The 21,083-nt window shown below is 38.0% G+C and overlaps 1 protein-coding gene across 4 annotated transcripts in view; it reads left to right on the forward strand.

Annotated features, from left to right (window-relative positions):
* Megf10 (multiple EGF like domains 10) overlaps positions 1 to 21,083 on the forward strand; it is a 164,364-nt gene that overhangs the window by 72,216 nt on the left and 71,065 nt on the right. For all 4 annotated transcript variants that reach the window (XM_074076610.1, XM_074076612.1, XM_074076611.1 and 1 more), the window contains exon 5: positions 15,502 to 15,594. In XM_074076610.1, coding sequence (XP_073932711.1) covers positions 15,502 to 15,594 — 93 coding nt within the window. The remainder of the gene's footprint in view (positions 1 to 15,501; positions 15,595 to 21,083) is intronic.

The raw sequence follows: 21,083 nt of genomic DNA on the forward strand, positions 1-21,083 counted from the left end.
TTTGCCCTGGATGGCTTCTCTTCCCCCTGCTGGATGCTGCTATGAAGGAAAGGACCTATTGTTTCCTTTGGGGTAGACTCAAGTCTGTTCCTCTATATTTTTTAGTTGGAAGTCAAACACTAACTGGGAGTTAATGTTCTAATGGGGCACTTATGCTGTGTGATTTGCAAAGAAGACAGAGGAAAAAGGCTTGGGGACTGGGTCACCCACTTTCTTGCCCTGTGGGACAGCTTAGATGGTGAAAGATCAGTTCCCATGGATGTGCCCTCCTGTCTTTGGCACTTGTTAAGAGAACTCTGGAACCGTAAATAAGAAGCCTTAACTCTCACACACTGCACTGTATATGATTTCCTGTTCTTAGCAGAGAGGAGTGTGACAATCAATTATCAGAGCAGTGAATAAATATTCACAGCTGATTTTTAACTTGGCCAACTTTATGTAACACTGAACTGGCTGTAGGTAACTAAGGAGCTGGAACTGTGGTTGGTGTTTTTATATGAAAAAAATAGCTCCACAGATGAACTCTGCTCTTGTTTGAATGTCATGCTTTCAGAAAGCAAGTGGGGCTTAAACCCAGGCATTAGGGCAAGGGCTTACAAACACCTGCCCCTCACTTACCCTGGGCTCTTTTCCTGCTATGACCCTTATAGGCCACAGGTAGCATTTTGGAGAACCACATTAGGCTGTTTGCTATATAATCCATACAATTTACCCTGTTTCTTCTTTTTTTTTCTTTTGTATTGGAATATTGTTATATTAGACTACAAGTAACAAAAACCTTCCTGTTTAGGAAAGGGGGTGCCATCTCTTGGAAGTGACTTCCTGAAACATTGTGTTTAGAAGGATTCTGGGGCCATGTCTGGGCTAAGAAAGGAAGAGTAGAGTGATCCAGAGTGGTAGTGGGTCACCTGAGTGCCCCACCATTGGGCAGATGGTAAGAGACCATCTGCATTCTGTGGCATTCTGGACCTCTTAAACCATGAAAATACCAACTATGGCTCCAAAATCATTCACTTGGCTACGGGTGACTAGTATACCTACCTCTGCCATTTAACTGAGAATTCGTATTTACCATTCTTGCAGTTTTCCCAGGAAAAATTAGTTTACTCTTTGTGAGCAGGAATATTTGTCAGCGTCACTTGGATCATATTGTTCACATTTTGTCTAAGGGATGAAAAAGAATTTTCAACAACCACATTCTGCCCCAGTCTTAGCCACAGGAGGGTCCAATTGGGAGTGGGGTTTGCAGGTTTGGCATGTTGGCCAACTGGACAAGGCTTTGGGGAAGGGCTGCACTTAGGTGCACTCCCCATCTCCAGAGATGAGATAAGGATATAAGTCATCCTTTATCCAGGCTTTGTGTCATTTGAGTCTTTTCTTGCTGAAAAGCCGTGGGTCCAGTGTTTTCAGGAGTTGGATCACTGGGCAACATGAAGATTCAGCCTTTGGCAAAGGGCTGTTTCAGGTAGAGAGGGGCTTCTCTGGTGGATTTAGGCAGCAAGGTGAGAGCTGAAGGAGAAGAGGAGTACCCCACTTTTAAGTTCAAGGCAGATACAGCCTTCTGTTCTGGGTGTGTTTGAATCTCACCGGCTTATTTAATAATAATGTTGTGATCTTGTCAAATACTTTCAAAAAACCTTTGTCTGTAGACTCCATTTGAGGAGCCTTTTTTTGAGTAGAGATAAAGTGAGATGATCTTGTTAGGCTAGGCTATAGACAACAATCAGATGGTAAGTTCATAAGTACACCTACCCATGATGCCCTTCCTACTACTGGCAGTGGATTTTTTCCTGTTTCCATAGGGACCCTGTTGACGGTTGCTATGGAGTCCGATGCAGCTCAGAGGCACCTATAAGTAAATGCAGGGAAAGGCTCTTTGTCCACACACCACACCAGCAGATATTGCAATTTTCCCACACATCTTTTGCAACCTAAACTTCTGTTTTTCATGTTTGGGTGATTGGATTCTGCTTATAGTGAAGACAGGATCTAATAAATAATGCAGGACACCTTTGCTGTTGTACTGTTGTTAATGTTTCCTTACTACTTGGATTTTATAAATAGAAACTATAATTTAATCTAAAAAAATCCACTATGAATTCAAGATAGCCCCAATTTAATCAGGCGGAAATCATGCCTGCTGCTCGTTTTTGCATAAGAAAGCCTGACTTTAGAGTCCCATGGAAAATAGAAGAAAGGAAACAGTGAAAAAAATCCTTACCTTATCTCTGGAAAGTGAGTTCCTGAAATTGCAATCTTTGCAGGACAGGTAGGAATTTTACAGGCCTGCTAATTTATGCAATACCTTTGCAGGGACAGATAATAGCTAATATAAAAGCCCAGACTGAGAAGCAATTTTTATTGGGCTACGGTTGAAATCTTTTGAGGGCAAAGTAATTTAAAAATAATGGAAAAAACCATATTTTGACCTAAGTGAACAACCACACAACATTGACGTGGCCAGGTGGTGACAGAAGTTGCATTTTTTTTTTTTAGTCTGGAATGGGACTACAAGCGTTTTTACTGATAAGCCAGTGGTAAACCTAGGCCATCCATCTGGACCACACACAGAGATGCCAAAGGGAGAAAGGGAGAAATAGATGCATCAACAGAATCAATCCTGCATTGACATTATTTCCTTTAGCTGTAGGAATATCCTAAGTTCCAGACCTATTTTTTTCCAAGGTAAATGATTCTAGAAGATTTGAGGGAAATCATCTAGAGATCCAGGAGAACTTCCACATAGAACAACAGACTTCTGAATTTGGTTTAAGAGGACAGCTTCATTCCAAGGAAGTACTGCCTGACCAGCTAGGCCCTGGAATGGCAAAGGCTGATATGGCAAGCTTAAAGACATGGTGCCAGACTAATGGATGTTTATGCTTACAAACAATAACTAAGCGAATTTATTACCTTTAGTATGGGATTGAGGGGCAAAAGAAATGTGCCACCACAGGTGGAACCTACTTATTGATTCCAGGAGAACAGGTTTCCTCCAAGTTTAGTCCTAGCATTATCTGTGCTTGTGAGCTATGGAGTATCCTTCCTGTGGAATTCATTGCTGTATTATCCAATTACTTTGGAAAGTGCTGTGTGCTGAACCCTTTCTTGAAGATTACTCTAATTTATTACTCGGGAATGCTTGTAGTAAAAGCATGTCTTAAACTTACTTGACCGTGGAATTCTCTCTTCCTCCCTCTCCCCCACCGAACATGATGGAACAAACAGTACTCAGAACCTACTCAATTTAGAAAGCACTGCTTTAAGGGATTCAGTCTTTTTAAGGACAATCTTCTGTTTTAACAGGTGAAGAAAGAGAAGGTTTTAGCTAAAGGATCTGATGTACAATCATGTTTTAGATTTTCTTTTTCTTTCTTTCTTTTTTGAGAGAGGACTTAGTAGGTTGCCCAGGCTGGCCTAAAACTACCAGGCTCAAATGATTCTCCTGCTTTAGCCTCCTGGGTAGCTGAAACTACAGTCACATGCCACTGTGCCTGGCTTATAATTTGGTTCAGACAGTGTCTTGGGACCTTCATCTTCCATGGCAGAATCAGCAGATTGATTATACTGGCTTGACATTCCTGTGGTACTGGACAGGAGACGGATGACAATCAGTTTCCCCAGACCCTACCTGACGTGCAACTTTCCTCTAATTTATCCATCCATCTGGTCCCGGAAGGGATTTGAGTTTGTGTTCCCCGGGTTTTTGTGGAAAATCCCACAAAACAAAAGTTTCTAGGGCCTGCTTTGTTGTCCTTTTTTGAAGAACTTCTACCATTCAATTTATATATTGGGCTTAAGGCTTTCATACTAAAAAGCAAAGGTTCTGGACAAGGGATATAACCTTAGCTGTTACTATTAGTCATTGACCCTTGGACACAAAGACTCCATTTATTTTCAAGCCAGTGTAGACAGAAAAGGAGAGTAGAAAGAGCTTGCAGGGCCCAGAGTTCAAAAGGGAATTTCCAAGGGCCACCACTAAAGGGGAGGAGGGCAAGGACACTGAGCGGGAAAAGTGGTAACCCAACTGTGACCTCACTGCCCTCTGAAATTTCTCTAGGGCCAGCCTTTATTACTAATGTGTGATTCAGATGTGCTGGATAATCGGAAGCAGAGAGTCTGGAAACAAGTGTCAGCAGGATGAAATAGAGCAGACCAGGGAAGATGCATGTGGTGGAAATGCGCTGTAGAAAGAATAGTTAAGAAAGAATTCCAAGGCTCCACAGAGAGTGGTCAGACAGAGAGAAATGCCATTCTAAAAACAGAAGAGCCTGAGGTGGCACTTCCTGTAGAATTCTTGCACTTTCCTCATGGGCATAGGCATGGCAGGATCAGCAGGGAAAAATTTGTCTTGAATCTGGTCTCTTCTCTAAACTGTATTTGTACCATTTTTAGGTCCTCATCAAATTCAATCAGTTTGTGGTTGTATCACCAGACATGTTGTAGGCTGAGCTGTTAGGAATTTCTACTAAGCAAACTAAAGTTTATTCCGGCATTGGTTACCATTTTGAAAATTTGGTTCTTTAGAAGCATAGTACTTACGTTACTCAAATCCGATTCAACATAAAGAAACACAATGTGAGAATTGCGGCCAAAATAGGCATTGCTTATGCAAGTGTAGAATTAAGCTGAAACTCTTTCCATTTTCAGATAAATGAATAGGATTACACTCCACAGATGGTATTTCAATCTCTTATGGGGATCCATTACAATAGTCTATTTCAACACAAACTTTCCTTTCAGTGTAAGTCATTTACTTTGTAAAAGCTTAGTAGAACATCACAATGTGATTTTTAATGTTAGAATTTCCCCAAATATATTTCTTGAGTGTGTCTAAAGCCAATGCCTTTATAGGTATTTGAGAACCTTTTCACCATGACACAGTCAGTTTTCAAAACTTCAGGGTTGGGATGGTGATAAAGAGCAAGTAACAGAGTTTGATTAAAGCATGATATATACAGGCTTGAAGTACTAAGGCAAAACTTCCTTGGGCCATCAATATAAACTTAAAAAAAATGAAGGGTAGGAGGGTAAAATAGGTCTTTTGGGGGTTACTATCAGTGGAAGGGGGATGGGCATAAGGAAAGGGGGAATGAAGGTGAATACAGTGGATGTATTTTGTATTCATTTATTTCATAGATGAAACCTGTTGAAATTGTTCTAAGAAGAGGGGAAGAGAAGAGGGAGAATGATGGAGGGGGTAAATCTTAGATATATTGTAAGCACATACGTAAATATCACAATGTACCTCCCTGTACAGCTATTATATGCTAATGAAGTTAAAATAAATAAACAAAATAAATCCTATAGGGCTGGGGATGTAGCTCAGTAGTACAGTGTTGATCCAGCATGTGCAAGGCTCTGGTGTGATTCCCAGTGCTGCAAAAAAGAAAATGGTACACTGTGTACAGTATTTTAATATTAGCTCAGCTTTTATTTTTCTCTGCCCTATTTTTTGTATTTATGGAGTTCTTTGCTCCTCTCTGCACATTCTCCTTATACTCTGCTTATGTTTTTAAACAGCTTTAATGAGATAAAATTGACATCAAATGAACTGTACATGTGTGTCTTTTTCTTGGTAAGTCTGGCTGGAAGCTGACCCATTTTATTGATCTCAAAGACAGATTTTGGATTTATTAGTTTTCTCTTTTGCTTTTATGTTTTATTTCATTGATTTTTTGCTGTGATTTTGTTATGTTCTTTCTTTTTCTTTATTTGCTCTTCATTTTCTGGTCTTTTAAGGTGGAAGCTGTGATAATTAACGTGAGACCTTTCTTCTTTCATAATGTAAGCACTTAGCACTAGGAAAATTTCCCCACATGCTGCTTCTACAGAAGCTCATTGCATTATGTGATCCACACTCACTTCAGAATAGTTTCAGTTTTCTTTGTGATTTATTCATTGATTTGGAATTATTCGGAAGCACACTATTTAGTTTTCAAATTTTGGGCTTTCCAGATAGTTTTATGCTATTGATTTCTAAGTATATTCTATTGTGATCAGAAAACATACTTTTTTGCCATAAATTTTCTAAAATTTGCCATGACTTGTTTGATTCTTTAGAATGTGATCTAACTATTCTTTGTGCACTGGAAAAAGAATACACATTCTTCTGTTGTGGCAAATAGCCAAGGCAATACTGAGCAAAGAGAGCAATGCTGGAGGTATCACAATACCTGACTTCAAACTATACTACAGAGCCATAGCAATAAAAACAGCATGGTGCTGGCACAAAAACAGATATGAAGACCAGTGGAACAGAATGAAGAACCAGGATATGAATCCATGTAGCTATACCTTCCTTATTTTTGACAAAGGCGCCTCTTCAACAAATGTTGCTGGGAAAAGTGGTTATCTGCCTGCAGAAAACTGAAACTAGATCCTTGCCTGTCACTCTGTACTAGTATCAACTCAAAGTGGATTAAGGACCTTAATATCAGACCCAAAACCTTGCAGTTAGTACATGAAAGAGCTGGGAATACTCTGCAAGCAATATGTATAGGCAAGGACTTCCTCCGTAGAACTCAAGCAGCCCAGCAACTAAGAAAGAATAGACAAATGGGACTACACGAAATTAAAAAGATTCTGCACAACGACAACAAAATGGTCTCTAAATTGAGGAGACCACCTACAGAGGGTAAGAGAATCTTTGCTAGCTATATATCAGATAAGGGACTGATAACCAGAATATACAGGGACTCAAAAAACTAAACTCCCCCAAAATCAATGAACCAATAAAGAAGTAGGCAACTGAACTAAACAGAACTTTTTCAAAAGAAGAAATCCAGGGGCTGATGGAGTGGCTCAAGTGGTAGAATGCTTGCCTAGCAAATGTGAGGCCCTGTGTTCAAACCCTAGTACCACCATAAAAAAAAGAAGAAATCCAAATGGCCAAAAACACATGAAAAAATGCTCACCATCTCTAGCCATAAAGGAAATGCAAATCAAAACCACACCTCACTCCTGTTAGAATAGCTATCATCAAGAACACCACCAACAACAAATCTTGGCAAGGATGTGGGGGAAAAGGAACCCTCATACACTGCTGGTGGGAATGTAAACTAGTACAACCACTCTGGAAAACAATATGGAGACTTCTTAAAAAACTGAAAATAGAGGCACCTGCACACCCATGTTTATTGCAGCACTATTCACAGTAACTAAGCTTTGGAAACAGCCAAGATGCCCAACTACTGATGATGGATTAAGAAAATGTATTTACACACAATGAAATTTTATTCAGCCACAAAGAAGAATGAAAATTTGTCATTTGCAAGTAAATGGATGGAAGTAGAGAACATCATCTTAAGTGAGGTTAGCCAGGATCAGAAGGCCAAAAGTCACATGTTCTCTCTCATATATGGATTATAGACCTAAAACAAATGCAGTAATATTATAGGACATGGGTCACACACTAAGGGGAGAACGTGCATGGGGGGAATAGGGAAAGGGAAGGAAACCTAAAACTTGAATGTGGTTGATGTGCTCACTGTAGAGGAGCAAATACAGTAATCTTAAACTGGCAGAGGTCACTATGGGAAGGGGACCAGGAAGTAGTGAAGAGATCTGGGAGAAATGAACCAATGTGGGCTGTAATACACATGTGCATGGAAGCAGGGAGAGGAATCTCCCCATATAGCTATCTTTATCTCAGACTAGCAAAAGCACTATTTTTTTTTATTATCTCTTATGCTTTCTCTTCAACAAAATTGGAAAACAAGAGGGCGGAACAGGTTCTGCCTAGAAGCAGGGATAGGGGTGGGGAGTTGGAGGCGGCCCAAACAATGTATACATATGTGAGTAAGTGTAAAAACGATAAAATAAAAATTTCTTAATGGATTCAATAGTGTCAATTAGGTTGAAACGGTTAGACAAAAATCTAGTATATCTTCCTGATTTTCTGATTATTTTTTACATCAATTACTGAGACTGGTCATTCAAGTCCGTCAGTTTAATTACCTCAATTTCTAATTACAGCTTGTGAAAGTATGTTATTAGAGGCACAGGTGCTTAGGATTGTTATCTTATTTTGATGAGTTTAATTCTTGATCATTATGGAATGATCTTCATTATCTGTTAATTGTCTTTGCTCTAAAATCTTCTTTCGTATTGATGCAACTACTCCAGCTTTTAAATTAATGTTAGTACATGTCTTTTAAAATTATTTTACATTTAACATATTTGTGTTTTTATATCTAAAATGTATTTCTTATAAGCAGCATATCTGGAGTCTTGCTTTTTTTTTTTTTAATGGAATCTGACAATCTCTACCTTTTAAGTGAGATGAATAGACCATTCATTTTTAATGTGATTAGTTATGTGGTTAGGTTTGCATTCTTCTTTTCCCATCTGTCTTTTGTTCTCATTTTCCTCTTTTGTACCTTATTTTGGGTTGAATATTATTTATAATTCTACTATGATTTTTTTTTTACGTATTAGCTACAATGTAAGTTTTTTGTTTTGTAGTTGTCTTAGGGTTTATAGTTACATATTTAACTCTTCTGACATAATAATTTAAGTTAAAATACTGCTTCAGGGAGAGGTTAACCAATGGCAGTGTTTTTAATTTCGCTTTTGGCCATCTCATTTGGACTTAGCTTTTAACATCTTTAATTCAAAGGTCTTGTAGAAATGTTGAATTTCTATAACTCTTTCTTGTAGAAGTGGGCCCTCAGTTCATCCTGCTAATGTAGATGCTTATTTAATTTAGTAATAAACTCACCCAAAATACCTACCAGAGGGACAATGTGCTAGTTAGGAATCATGTTTTGATGAATGAAATAAATATCTGAACCAGAAACCTATACATACTAGGTTTTATTATCCTCAACTGAGGAGAAGTGTGGAAATAGGTTGTGCATGGCATTCATTCGTCCATGGAAAGAATTCAGAGTACAAGGTTCCATGGTTCTTTCTTTTGTCCCTTTTCTCAGAGTTGTCTGATGCATTTTGCAAAATTTAGTTATTTGTTCTTGGACCAAAAAGGAGGAAGAGAAGGAAAACCGGACTTTCCAACTGAATCTAATTTTACTATTTTCCACATGGACACTTTAATCTAGAAAGAGGGCCAAGAAATGTAGTTCACTGCTGGTACATTTTTGTTCCTGGCAAAATTGGGGTGCTGTGAATAAGAGTGGAGGGAAGAATAGATTGGGTGAATGATTAGCAATGTTTGCCAAAGACACCACCAGGAATAGCTCCTTGTACCTGTCCTGAAGAGATACAAGGCCCTATCAGAAATGGAAGAAGAAGAATTTTAAATATGGATATATTTCCCATTACACTTACTGCATTCAAACTCTTAGGCTCCTAATATTCTTTTGCTCTTTCCATGACAGATCATCCATCTATGTACTCACTTTTGTGGTTCACTGGTAGCTGTGGAGTAAGATTCCTGCCCTTAAGAAATAAATTTTGCAACTTTGGGGATGGGGTACAAGGAGGATGGAGTGTGAGGCAGCTCTTCCCTGAAACTTTTTTTGTAAAGGTGTCCATTTCTTTAGCTCAAATGTTCTCTTTGTCATGAGATTCTCCTTGATGTCACCTCAGTTGAATTAGTTACTTCTTTTCCTCACTTCTCACAGTATTTTTGTGACAGCTTTTTTGACATATAATTCTCATATCATACAACACAACAACTTAAAGTATGCCATTCAATTGGTTTTAGTATATTTACAGAGTTGTACAAACATCATGCAATCAATTTTTAAACATACTCATCATTTCAAAAAACTCTGTACCCAAAAGTCATCACCCTACATTTACCTAGCCTGAGATAACTAATATATTCTGTGTAGCATTTCCTATTCATTTCATTTAAGTGGAATCATTTAATATGCTCTCACAGCATTTTGCTAATACCTTTGTTATTATCTCCCATGGTTCTCTGAGTTTATTGGTTTCGGTTCTCATATCTGACTTCCTCTGAAGACTAAGAGTTCCTAGTTTACCATCTCTGAATGCACTGTAGTGCTTTGCAACATGCCTGGTACATCAGTAAATATTAAACTGAAGGAAAAGTTTTCCCTTCCTTTTTATAAACAAGCACAATATATTAGGCTACAAAGTAGTGTTTGGAAACATGAAAACAAAAAGATTCCTTTCTGCACTGAACGTTGTGGTAGTAATTAGATTTTGTAAAGGTTTCATGTTTATTGACCTCAGGCAAAAATATGGGAAGGAGAAAGTTTACCTGGAAGCCAACTTTCTATTAGCTGTCTCACTTTTCCTCCTTTGAATCTTCAGACTCCTGGACCCTAGCCATATGGAATACCTACCTTAGTAGCTGAACCAGCACCCCCTCTACTATCCTTTTTACCCTTGCTCTCCTTTCATTCTCTTTAAAACCCACCATAAGTGTTGGTCCATTGGGAGTCAAGAGACCAAGGTTTAAGCTACTTCTGTTTTTAATACCAGCTATTAATATTAGGGGAAATTATTCCATTTTTCTAGCCTGAAAAAAATGCAAGAGTGATGTCCAGTAAAGGGACCTTTGACTCTAAAAATCTACGTTCCTCTGTAGCAACTCACAGAATAAATGAGATAAACAAGATGTGTAACTTAAGACACTCTTATTTGCAACATCAGAATAAAAGGAACTGCTGAAAAAAGATACATTAGCTAGAGGCTTATTTCTATTCAACAGTTATCTTCAAGAAATACTTTGGCCCTAGAATCATTTTCCAATTAGTTTAAATGAATTTATTGTATCATTTCTTTAGGAGCAATAGTGCAAATTGTGTTTAGTGACATAACTGGGTTATAAAGGAGTCTTTTGTCTGCCCTCCTCCTTTCACATTTTCTTTATCCCTAGGTGTAAATCCAAAGGGAAATATATGTAGGAGAAGAAAAAACACTTGATTGCAGCTAATGGCTATCAGTATAGAGCCAAGTATTTACAAGTGAAAGGAATGAGAGCGCTGGCATTCATAATGGGATTTAAATGGCTTTAGGGACTCAGGCTGAAACAGGAGCCTAATGAGAGTGGATTCCAGGGTCATCATGTCAGTCCTCACCTGTCTACTAGGCAGACAGACTGTCCTCAGTCTTCACTTCAAAGACATGCCCTGTTCATCTCATCAATGTCTCTTGTCTCCTGGTTCTTAGGGGAGAAGATGCCTTGGTTGGCCCTTTCAGCCTGATGTGCCTACAGCAGGCTACTGAGTAAGGGTGGGTAGAGATTCAGCTTATATCTTGTCTCAGGCTACTAAAAACAGACTACAATATTTAATGACTTTTTTTTTTTTTTTTGGTGGTACTAGGGTTTGAAGTCAGGGTTTAGTTTTTGCTAGGCAGGCACTCTACATTTGAGCCACAACTCTAGCCCATTTTGCTTTGGTTATTTGGGAGACAGGGTCTAGCTTTTTTCCCAGGCCAGCCTGGACCACTGCCTTCTTGTTTTTCGCTTCTCCTTGTAGTTGAGATGGTAGGCACATGTCACATACCTAGCTTTTTCTGTTGTGTTGGCATGAGTCTCTGGTGCCTGGCTAATGATTTTCCTAAAGAGAGTTGAGAAAAAGCAATCATATTGGGTAGACCATCTTTGCTAGGGTTATTTTAGTTTTAATGACCCTTTTAAAAATAAGAAGAAAGAATGTGGATAAGGAGTAAAATGACTTTGTTCCCATGGAGGGGAGAGCACACTTATGATGGATCTTTTGTACCTATGCTTGAGAGGTGAGCTCTTAAACATTTGTTAAGGTGAACTCATTTCCCTTTCTTCTTTCCTAGTTCCCTTCACATTTTATACATGGCTAATTTATATCTCTAACCTACCTCAGTTTCCCATGTTAGTCATGGAAGCCCAATCCGGAGTAAGTGACATCTAAAGCTGAGTGAGGAAAGATGAGGCTAGAGTGGGGATCTAACTCAGCTGATCTCCTAGACAGGGTTAGTGTCACTACAGATTCATTAGTCAGTGTTCCTGCCCCTTGGTGAGTTGAAGCATCGTAGGACCAGAGTCCTGTGTCTTACTCTGTCCTCTGTTGCTTTCCTTTGCTCTTGACAATCTTGTCCTTGGTGAGGACTGCTGCTAGATAAGAGTCCATAGATGGTAGAAAAGAGCATGGAGCAGAGATGGCACTTGAATGACAGGGCGTAGTGCTGTGTGAAGTGTCTTCACCATGAAAATCATTTATACCATTATTTGACTTTAGGATTCAATGATCAGAGGTGATTCCATTGGCTTGAGCTTTAATTAAGAAAAAAGAAATCACTAGGAAAGCAATTTCCCCTTCCCATTCTTAATTAACTTTCAGGCAAATGTGTTTTCTGCTAATGATCCATTTTGTTTCAAACTTTGGCCAAATGTTAGCTCAAGAATTTTCTAAAAGTAATTTATACTTTAACATTATCATCACAAGATTAAAAAATTGTTATAATTGACTGGACTTCCCCAAATTCCTTTATAAAGACAAAAAAGTTATCCTATCATGAATCAAACATGAGAACTTTTGTATGATTTTTTCACAACCTGAAAGCATTCCAAAGCAGAACTCCTTTAATTCTGTACATAGAAGTTTATTTATTATCCTTTTTTCAGAATTGGCAAACTAAGAACAATTAATAGCAATGGATTGAGATCCAAGCATAAGCAATTCTGATTCTCTACCCTCTGGGGCATACTCATTTATTTATCCATTTTAATAATTGTTTTCTTGATATTGGAGCAAAGATGCTAGGCCTGCTTGCTCAGCCTTTTCTTACTAGTCAACTTGTGTGGTATAGTGGAAATTATAGAAGGTGACCATGGGGTTATGAGCCAACACAGCTACAACTAAAATCAAATTTAAATCTATACTCTCTATGGTACCAGATCATAGAAGTAGTTGGTGGGGAGAGAAAGAAGAAGAATGCTAAGAAAATGAAAAAGAAGATAAAGAAAGAAAAAAATGGAAGATGAGAAGAAAGGGCAAGCAAAAAATGAGACCACCCAAACTTATACACTATCCAAACATCTTCCTTCCATCCAGCTTCTTGGGAACCAAGAGATTTTCAAATTCTTAAGAGGCAGAATTAATTCTTTTGCCATATAGAATCTTATGGATTCCCAAGATATAAAAATAAAGGAGCATTTTTACCAATATAAATTAACTCCATAACATTTGTTCACTGTAAAATTAATTGGAGAAAACTAGCATATAACAAAAAAATTAGAATTTTAAGATATGGATGAAGTTTCTTTCATCAGCTACCACATCCAGTTTCTGTGTTTTGATTTACATGCACAATATCAAGGAAGTCCTATCTCATATTAAAGAGAAATATTATCTAATTTCTAAAATTTCTAAGGATATATAAACAGAACTTCGCATATTTTAATATCTTGAAAGAGGAGACATTTCTAAACTGACACTAACAATAGCTTCAGACCTAGATATCACCAGTTCATGAGGCAATTGAGACAAAGCTCTCTGATAATGAGAAGCTAACAAGGGGTCCCAGCACTTGAGTAAGATGGGGAAACTCCTCTTGCACTTGCTACCCTATAGCTCAGTATGATGACACAGTGTGTTTCAGTATCTAAAACATGTCCTACACATTAGCCCAGCCTCCTATGACATTTACCTGGACCTGGCACACTAGAGTATGGTAGGTGGCTGACTTTAGATGTGTGCATACCTAAATTTTAAAGAAACAGTAAGAGAGAGCTGTGGCATTACAAACGAATGATATCCACAAGTTCAAACAAACAGATGCATAGAGATGGAAGCAGACACTGAACCCTAGGGTTGGTACATGTTGACTTAACTCAGCAGCAAAAATAAGTCAGCATGTTATAGGGCTGGCATGTTCATATGCTATAAGCAGGTTGTGCTTTTAATTAAAATTAAATATCTAACTGTCTCAATCAGTATTACCAGGTTACCAACTACTTCCTTGAAACTCTAGCGTCAGAAAACTACTCTGGTTCAGGATCCCAAGTACACCAGGCCTGGCATCCTGGTGACTTGGTCACATGGTTCTGCAGGCTTATTCTGGTGACAGCAAGCAAGACTGTATTTCCTGAAACTTGTGATCATTTTATTCCATTGTGGTGTCCTCTGCTTGCAGCTTCTTGTAGCAAATTTTACCTTTAAGTGGAACTATTCCTGGTTAAGTCTCAGAATGAAGCACTGACAGTTTGTTTTTCAAGTTCTTTCTCTACTGTTCCTATTCCCATTCACTGCACCCAAACAGAACTTCCCATGTCCATTGGTGTTCCTTTCTACTACTTGCTTTTGTTCTGCCTTCATCTAAAATGACTTTCCCTTATATATGTCTCTTCAGGTCTAAGATCACAATCTGAGATGTGATCACTATTTTGGATCTAGATATACATTCATTTTGTATGTATATTATATATAATATATGTTAACTGTACACAGTATGTACACTATATATGTAATTGTGGATAAAATGTATGAAAGACTATTTAATGACATGGATATATTTTCTCACATTAAATACAAAAGCAATTTGAAAATTATGATGATTTTTTTTTGAGGAGAAAAGTACATAGAACAAAAACTCCTGAAAACATCCACAGTAATGTTACTAGTTTGTGGAAACGGAAATAAGGTTTATTTTTCTTAATGGTATTTTATATGTTTGGGCAAAAAATATGTTTTACTTTTGTAATAAGACCTAAGTCAATAAAATATGTCTAAAGCACAGAGTACCTTATCCCATTCTTAAATAAAAATTTGGAGCCCCAAACTCCTACAAGTTGCTCTCACAATTAATCACATGTCAAGGCATATTAAAGAACACATATCCAGTGTGCAGGCTCTAAGGCTACTGTACAGCCCAGTATATTGTTGATGCCTTTTTCTGTCAGCCAGCTGAACCCTGCTTTTGGAAGTCACTCATCTGACAATCTGTGCATTCATGTCGGTGATGATGCTCCCTTGCCTTCAATTGTTGGATCACAGCTAAGATAATCACTGATGAATGAGGATTGAGATGTAATATTTCCCAAAGATTTGGGTGACATTTTTCAAATATTCTCCTCAACAGCAAAAGGGTGTGCAATTCTGCTGTGTCATGGTTGTGAATAATGTGTTTGCAAAGACAGTTGAGCATCATTTCTGGTGAATATATTATATAAAGGGAATTGCCTTCTGGTCCACTCTGTCACTCTGGATTCCTGATATCTTGCACTGTGGTTTGTTTTTCCACATACACCCCTCCCAAAACAAAGCAGATATATTTGGTACTCACCGATACATCTTTTTTAAAGTGGATTAGACAATTTTCCTTGTAACTTTTTCCTTAATTTAGTGTGAAGTAGAATTAAACAGAAGAAATGGAGGAGCTTATTTGGAGATATCAAAATAAGAAAGGGCATTGTTTGGTTACTCAGTAGACTTTAAGAGGACTGAGGAATGGATTGAAGAAAATTATCAAGCATGCGTGTTGTTTTTAAGTGATACTTGAGCCTAGGATGTGCAACAGCTGTGTTGTTGGCTTTTTTTTTTCTTGTGCCAACTTTCCTTATTTGATTGATTTTCTCTCTGACAGCCCACTGTGCTGATAAATGTGTCCATGGTCGCTGCATTGCTCCAAACACCTGTCAGTGTGAGCCTGGCTGGGGTGGGACCAACTGCTCCAGTGGTAAGTTCCCACCTGCTGCTGTCTGTCTCGAGATGTTTTTGCTCTATGGGCCTCTTGTCTGAAGTTTACCCTGGGCCACCATTTCCGTTTTCATCCTGAGCAGAACCTGGTGTGGATTCCAAATCCAGTTCATTCAGACAGTTCCTGTTAAATCTGTACATGGATTATATATAGAACTGTTGTTAATTGAGTATAAAGAAAAGTACTTGGAAAGGAGATTGCAATAATCTGATCCTCATACTTTTGTGAATGTGAATGCATTTTCCATAGTAAAAGGCCAGAATTTAGATTCTTCACTTTAGGAAGGCAGTTGTGGTAGCATAGCTATTGTATTTTAATTTCTGTCTTAAAACTTGATTTATCTATCATTCTTTCTTGGTGACTAAAATTTACTACCTGCTGATTTTAACTCAGTTCTAAAATTTGTATTTTTGATGCTAACATATCTATTTGTTTCTAAATTCTGAGATGGAAATAATGAGTACATGCTGAGATAACATTGGGGAGATAAATATGTAATAAATGAAAATGCATGATTATATGAAATTATAACATGATATATAATTTGTCTTCAATTTGCTATGATTGTAATTCTAAAATGGTATTTTGTACTTTCAGCAGGCTGTACCTAAAACCCCATATTAATTATCATCAACATGTAATGATAGAATGCTATATAATACAGTTGCTTTCATAAATTTCAGTTAAAATTTAAGTTTTCTGGCTAACTTATTGCTGCATGCATAACTGTGTCTACTTCCTGCTCCTTTTTTCTTTCTTCTTTGCCTTAAAAAATGAGCAGCCACTGTAATACACAAAACATTACATTCCTAACAAGGAAATAGTAGTTTTCAAAAATTAGCAGGTTCTCATGACACCACGAATTCGTCTTCATTGCTGTCATGTGATTTTCTGACATTAGTCTGAAAGGACTTGAATGAAGCTGGTTTTAAGAATTTTACTTACTTACTTTGGAGTCGGGGCAATTACTCTTGATCTACTTGTTTTGAACTTGGCTCTCCCAGAGCAGCATCTCCAGGGGAAGCCTTGTAGTGTATGTGCACAGAGTGCTTAGTGGGAAAAGAGCCTCATTGTGCCTTATACAGGGAGTGTGTGTGTGTGTGTGTGTGTGTGTGTGTGAGTGTGTGTGTGTTTCTGCTCCTGACAGGCTTCTCAATTCCAGTAGGTAACTGTCTACCAGCGTTTTGCTTTGCTTCTGTTGGAGAGCAGGCATTTTGTTCACATGCCATTGAGGCAGAACGTTTGGGATGTGGGATTTGGCTCATGTCCATTTTTCTAGCTGACTGACCTCAAATACGTTATTGCTTTCATTAACTGTTCCAGCTTAAAAACCAGTTGTGCCTAGACATCTTGAGGAAAAATCACATTATTGTAAACTAGTGGGAAAGGGGAAAGGGGATGTATTCTTCATTTGAAAAATGAGGTTTGTTACTAATTCGAGGGCAAGAATGCTGTGGAATAATTTCAGTTGTAGTCATACTTTGTTTCCTAAAGACTATAGGCTTCCTCAAGCAAAGGGATGGGGATGAACAGTGTATGCAAAACAAAACCTTACATGGGGTTTCAGGCTCTCTAGAACTGATTTGGGCCTTCTAGGAATAAATAGTCGTTTAATTTTAGAGTTTACTGATTTTTGAATGAAGACTAGAATTCTGAAACATATGCTATTTTAAACTTTTGCTTATTTTCTACAACTTTGGCTTTATAATGAAAAAAAGTGTAGATAATCGTGAACAGATGTCTGAAATCTTTAAAGACATTCAGAGAAAAACATTCTTGACACCATTTTAAAGCACGTAAGAAAATGAGCTGAACCACATACTGGGTGGGCTTTGCTACCTGTGTTTTGTCTGTGGCAGTTACCCTAATCCAGAAAATGTTTTAGTTTATTTACTCTTGGTCAGATAGTTCTGGAACCAGAATGAACATATGCTCCAGCAATCTACTGTGTAGCAGAAGTAAAGCAACCTAATTTCCAAGGATTCAATCTCTGCTTGGTCTTCTCTCTGCTATGCATAAATTTGATGATGCATGCTAAATCCATAAAATTATTACTTTGATAATTAGACTGGCTTATTGTATCAGTTAGGTTCTAATCAGGAGAGAGAACCACATGATTTTTTTAGGTTAGCTTTAATTTTGGAACAATTTTACATTTACAGAAAAGTTGTAAATATGGTACAGAGAATTCCCATACATCCACACCCAAATTTCCCCTATTGTTAACCTCTTAAATTACCACTAGTTTTTCCAAACTGCAAAATTAACATTAGTACATTAGAAGTAAATAAACTCCAGTTATTCTTTGGATTCCATCAGCTATTTCCATGAACGTCCTCTTTCTATTGCAAATTCCCATCCTAGGTACCACCCTGCACTTTGGTGTTGCATATTCCTAGTCTCTTATGCCTGTGCTAGTTTCTCAGTCTTCGTTTTTCTAGAAGAGGACTGCCAGATGTTTTGTAGAATGTCCCCAATGTGTATGTGTCTGATGTTTTTATAATGATTAGACTACAGTTGTCATAACATCATGCCAGGATATTCACATGACATCAGTCATGGCATCCTCACTTGGTTGAAGCATTGTTTGGCAGGTTTCTCCATGTAAACTTATTTTTCTCTTTCCTACACTGTACTGCAGAAGCAAGTCTGTAAGTCTAGTTTACCCTCAGGGATGGAGGGCAGGCATTAAGATCCACATCTTTCTAAGCATCCATATCTTTTGGAGAGTTTGTCTAGCATAGAAGGGCCCTGGGTTCAATCCCTAGCACTGCAAAAACACAAGACAAAACAAAAATCCATATCTTTAAGGGAGGAGTGTTTACCTATGTTATTTGAAATCATCTAAAAAAGAATTGTTTCTTCTTTCCCATTTACTCAGTGATTTATATCAATTTGGACTCATCTATATTTATTTGATATTTTGGTTATGACAATGTTACATCATTTATTTGGGTGCTCAAATTGTAACAACAACTTTGGCCATTGTATACTTTTGACATGTCTCATCCTTTTAATTCTGAATACGTTCTCACTTTCTGGTACTAAGATAATCCATGCTCATCTATTTTTCCTGCTGTAGATATCAAATGAGGCCATTTTTCAAAGGCACCCTGGTTCCTTTCAGTGGAGAATGGTATTAGAAACCAAGATCTGGGTTTTGGGTGTGCTCATTACTAGTGGGATGCATAGTAAGTTGAAAGGAGAAAGTTTAATAAAAAGAGTAATTAACTATAACAGGAGATTGGAATAACGAGGGGCTGGCTAGTAATAGGTAGGTTGAACTATAAAAAATATGGAAATGTCAGATATAAGGTATAGCCACTACCCCTAGGACTGAGGTAGAATATCCAAAAAGGAAGAACCAAAGGGGTGTGGTCCAGATCTTGTTGGAGAGGGCAAAGCCACAGCTCACTGTGTGGCAGAGAACCTGCTGCCAATACTGTTGTAGAAGAACTTACTGGAAATTTGCCCTCTGAAACTTGCTAGAAATCTGCCCATTAAGATATATGAGAAAGCACTTCATGGAGAAGTGTCTTACAAGAAGCACTCTACTACAAAAAAGGGAAAAGTTGTTTACTAAAGTGTGTTGCCAGCCACAGTATTCTGCAAGCTCTGAATGCTAGAGAGCTGTCTGTGCTACAAAAACTTGATTCTAGAGAAGCCCCTGTGCTGCAGAAACACAGCACTGGAAGAACTGTTGGTGCTATGGGGGCAGGCAGTAGAGAAGCCACTGGCATCCTGCTTAAGTTGCAGACACTGGCTGAGGCAGGAGCCATGGGCACTGCAGAAGTCATCTTAGCTAGCACACAGAGACCAGGATGGAAAATACCTTCCTTCTACAACGTCTCTCCAGCGCCCTCTACTGAAAATGTTTAGCATTCACCCAGCTGACCTGTACCCATTTTTATAGAACTGGCAGGGAAGGACACATTTAGGGCTAGGAGACAATAAATTAATAACTGTTGCAGTCCAGCCCTTTGGTTACTCATTTCTCATATACTTTCTTCTGCACACATTTAAATTCCTATAAATCAATGAAAAATTTTGTACTTCCAAGTAAACCTGCTCTCACCTTCTTCCAAAACAAGGAAATGCAAATCCTAAGAGGAGTGTATCCATTGCTAGGTATAGCACTTTTTTTCAAATTCAGTCACTGTTCTACTGAATATTCTGTTTCCTAGATACTAAAGTTAACTTATCAACTTGTTTGCTTTTTGATGGTACTAAGATTTGAACTCAGGACCTTGAGCCATGCCTCTAGCACTTTTTGGCGGGTTGTGTGTGTGTGTGTGTGTGTGTGTGTGTGTGTGTGTGTGTGTTTGCAGTTCTGGGGATTGAACTCATGGCCTTTTACTTGCTAGGTAGGCACTTTACCCTTTATCCTATGCCTTTAAACCTAACTTCTATCAACTTGTATATGAAAGAAAAACAAAATGGAAAGGAAAAGAGAAAATAACATAAAAACAAAAACATACACATAACAAACAAGTAGACAATATTAAGGGCTACTACGTGCCTCCTCTGCAGTTGGTAATATAGCTGTAATTATGATTTTATGCTTCTCTTCTTCCTCCCCCCATTCTTTATTTCCCTTAATCAGCCAGAACCTCAACTGCTTAAAGATCCTTACCTAGTGGAGTGCCTCAACCCTGACTCAAGTTTCCACTTGTCCTGACTTTTTTTGGTTGTTGACATTTTACATTAACCTTTTCTAGCATTCAGGGCTACTTCAGAGAATCCCTGAGCTCCAGACATTGCTCTCCTTTCTTTGACATAGCAGCAACCCAATTTCCTCTTCATAATCAGGACCAGTCACTTAAGCCAGAAGAGGAAACCTTATAGCGACATTAGGAGTCTAAGATGGTCAGATAGTAATAAATTCATAACCATTACACACATCTATCTTTTATTGCTTCTTAAAATGCATGGGACTTAAGAGACTGACAAGTATTTTCAAATGTGCAGTTTTATAAAGGCTTCCCTTTGAGACTTGATAGGACTGTTTTTCATGTCATTGGAGGGCAGGCTTCTACCTACCTGTAAGATACAGCTGGTGTTCCCAGGTCTCAATGGATTTTCTGTATATGTATCTAAAAAAAAAGAAGGTGTGTCAGAGAACTATACAAAGTTTGTTCTCTTGGAATGAAATCACGATTTATTTGACTAGACTCAAAAATATTGCTTCTTTTAAAATTTGATTTAAATGATTTTTTTTGAAGAAGTGCCCCATATTTTACTTTTATTGGCATTGTAATGTGTACCCTTGCCTATATGAATGAATGACATCAATTGTTTTACCTGTCTCCTTTTCCCCTCCCTTCTTTCTCTCTCTCTGTCCTCCCCCCAAGCAATCTATCTGTCCAAACATCAATCCTCTGTTCCTTTCCTCCTCTCACTCACTGATAAACAACTCCTGCAGGGCAGGGGCCATGTGTTATTCATCTCTTTAGTCTCCATTGTGCATG

This window comes from Castor canadensis, chromosome 6 (genome assembly GCF_047511655.1).
Source record: "Castor canadensis chromosome 6, mCasCan1.hap1v2, whole genome shotgun sequence".
Taxonomy (NCBI): domain Eukaryota; kingdom Metazoa; phylum Chordata; class Mammalia; order Rodentia; family Castoridae; genus Castor; species Castor canadensis.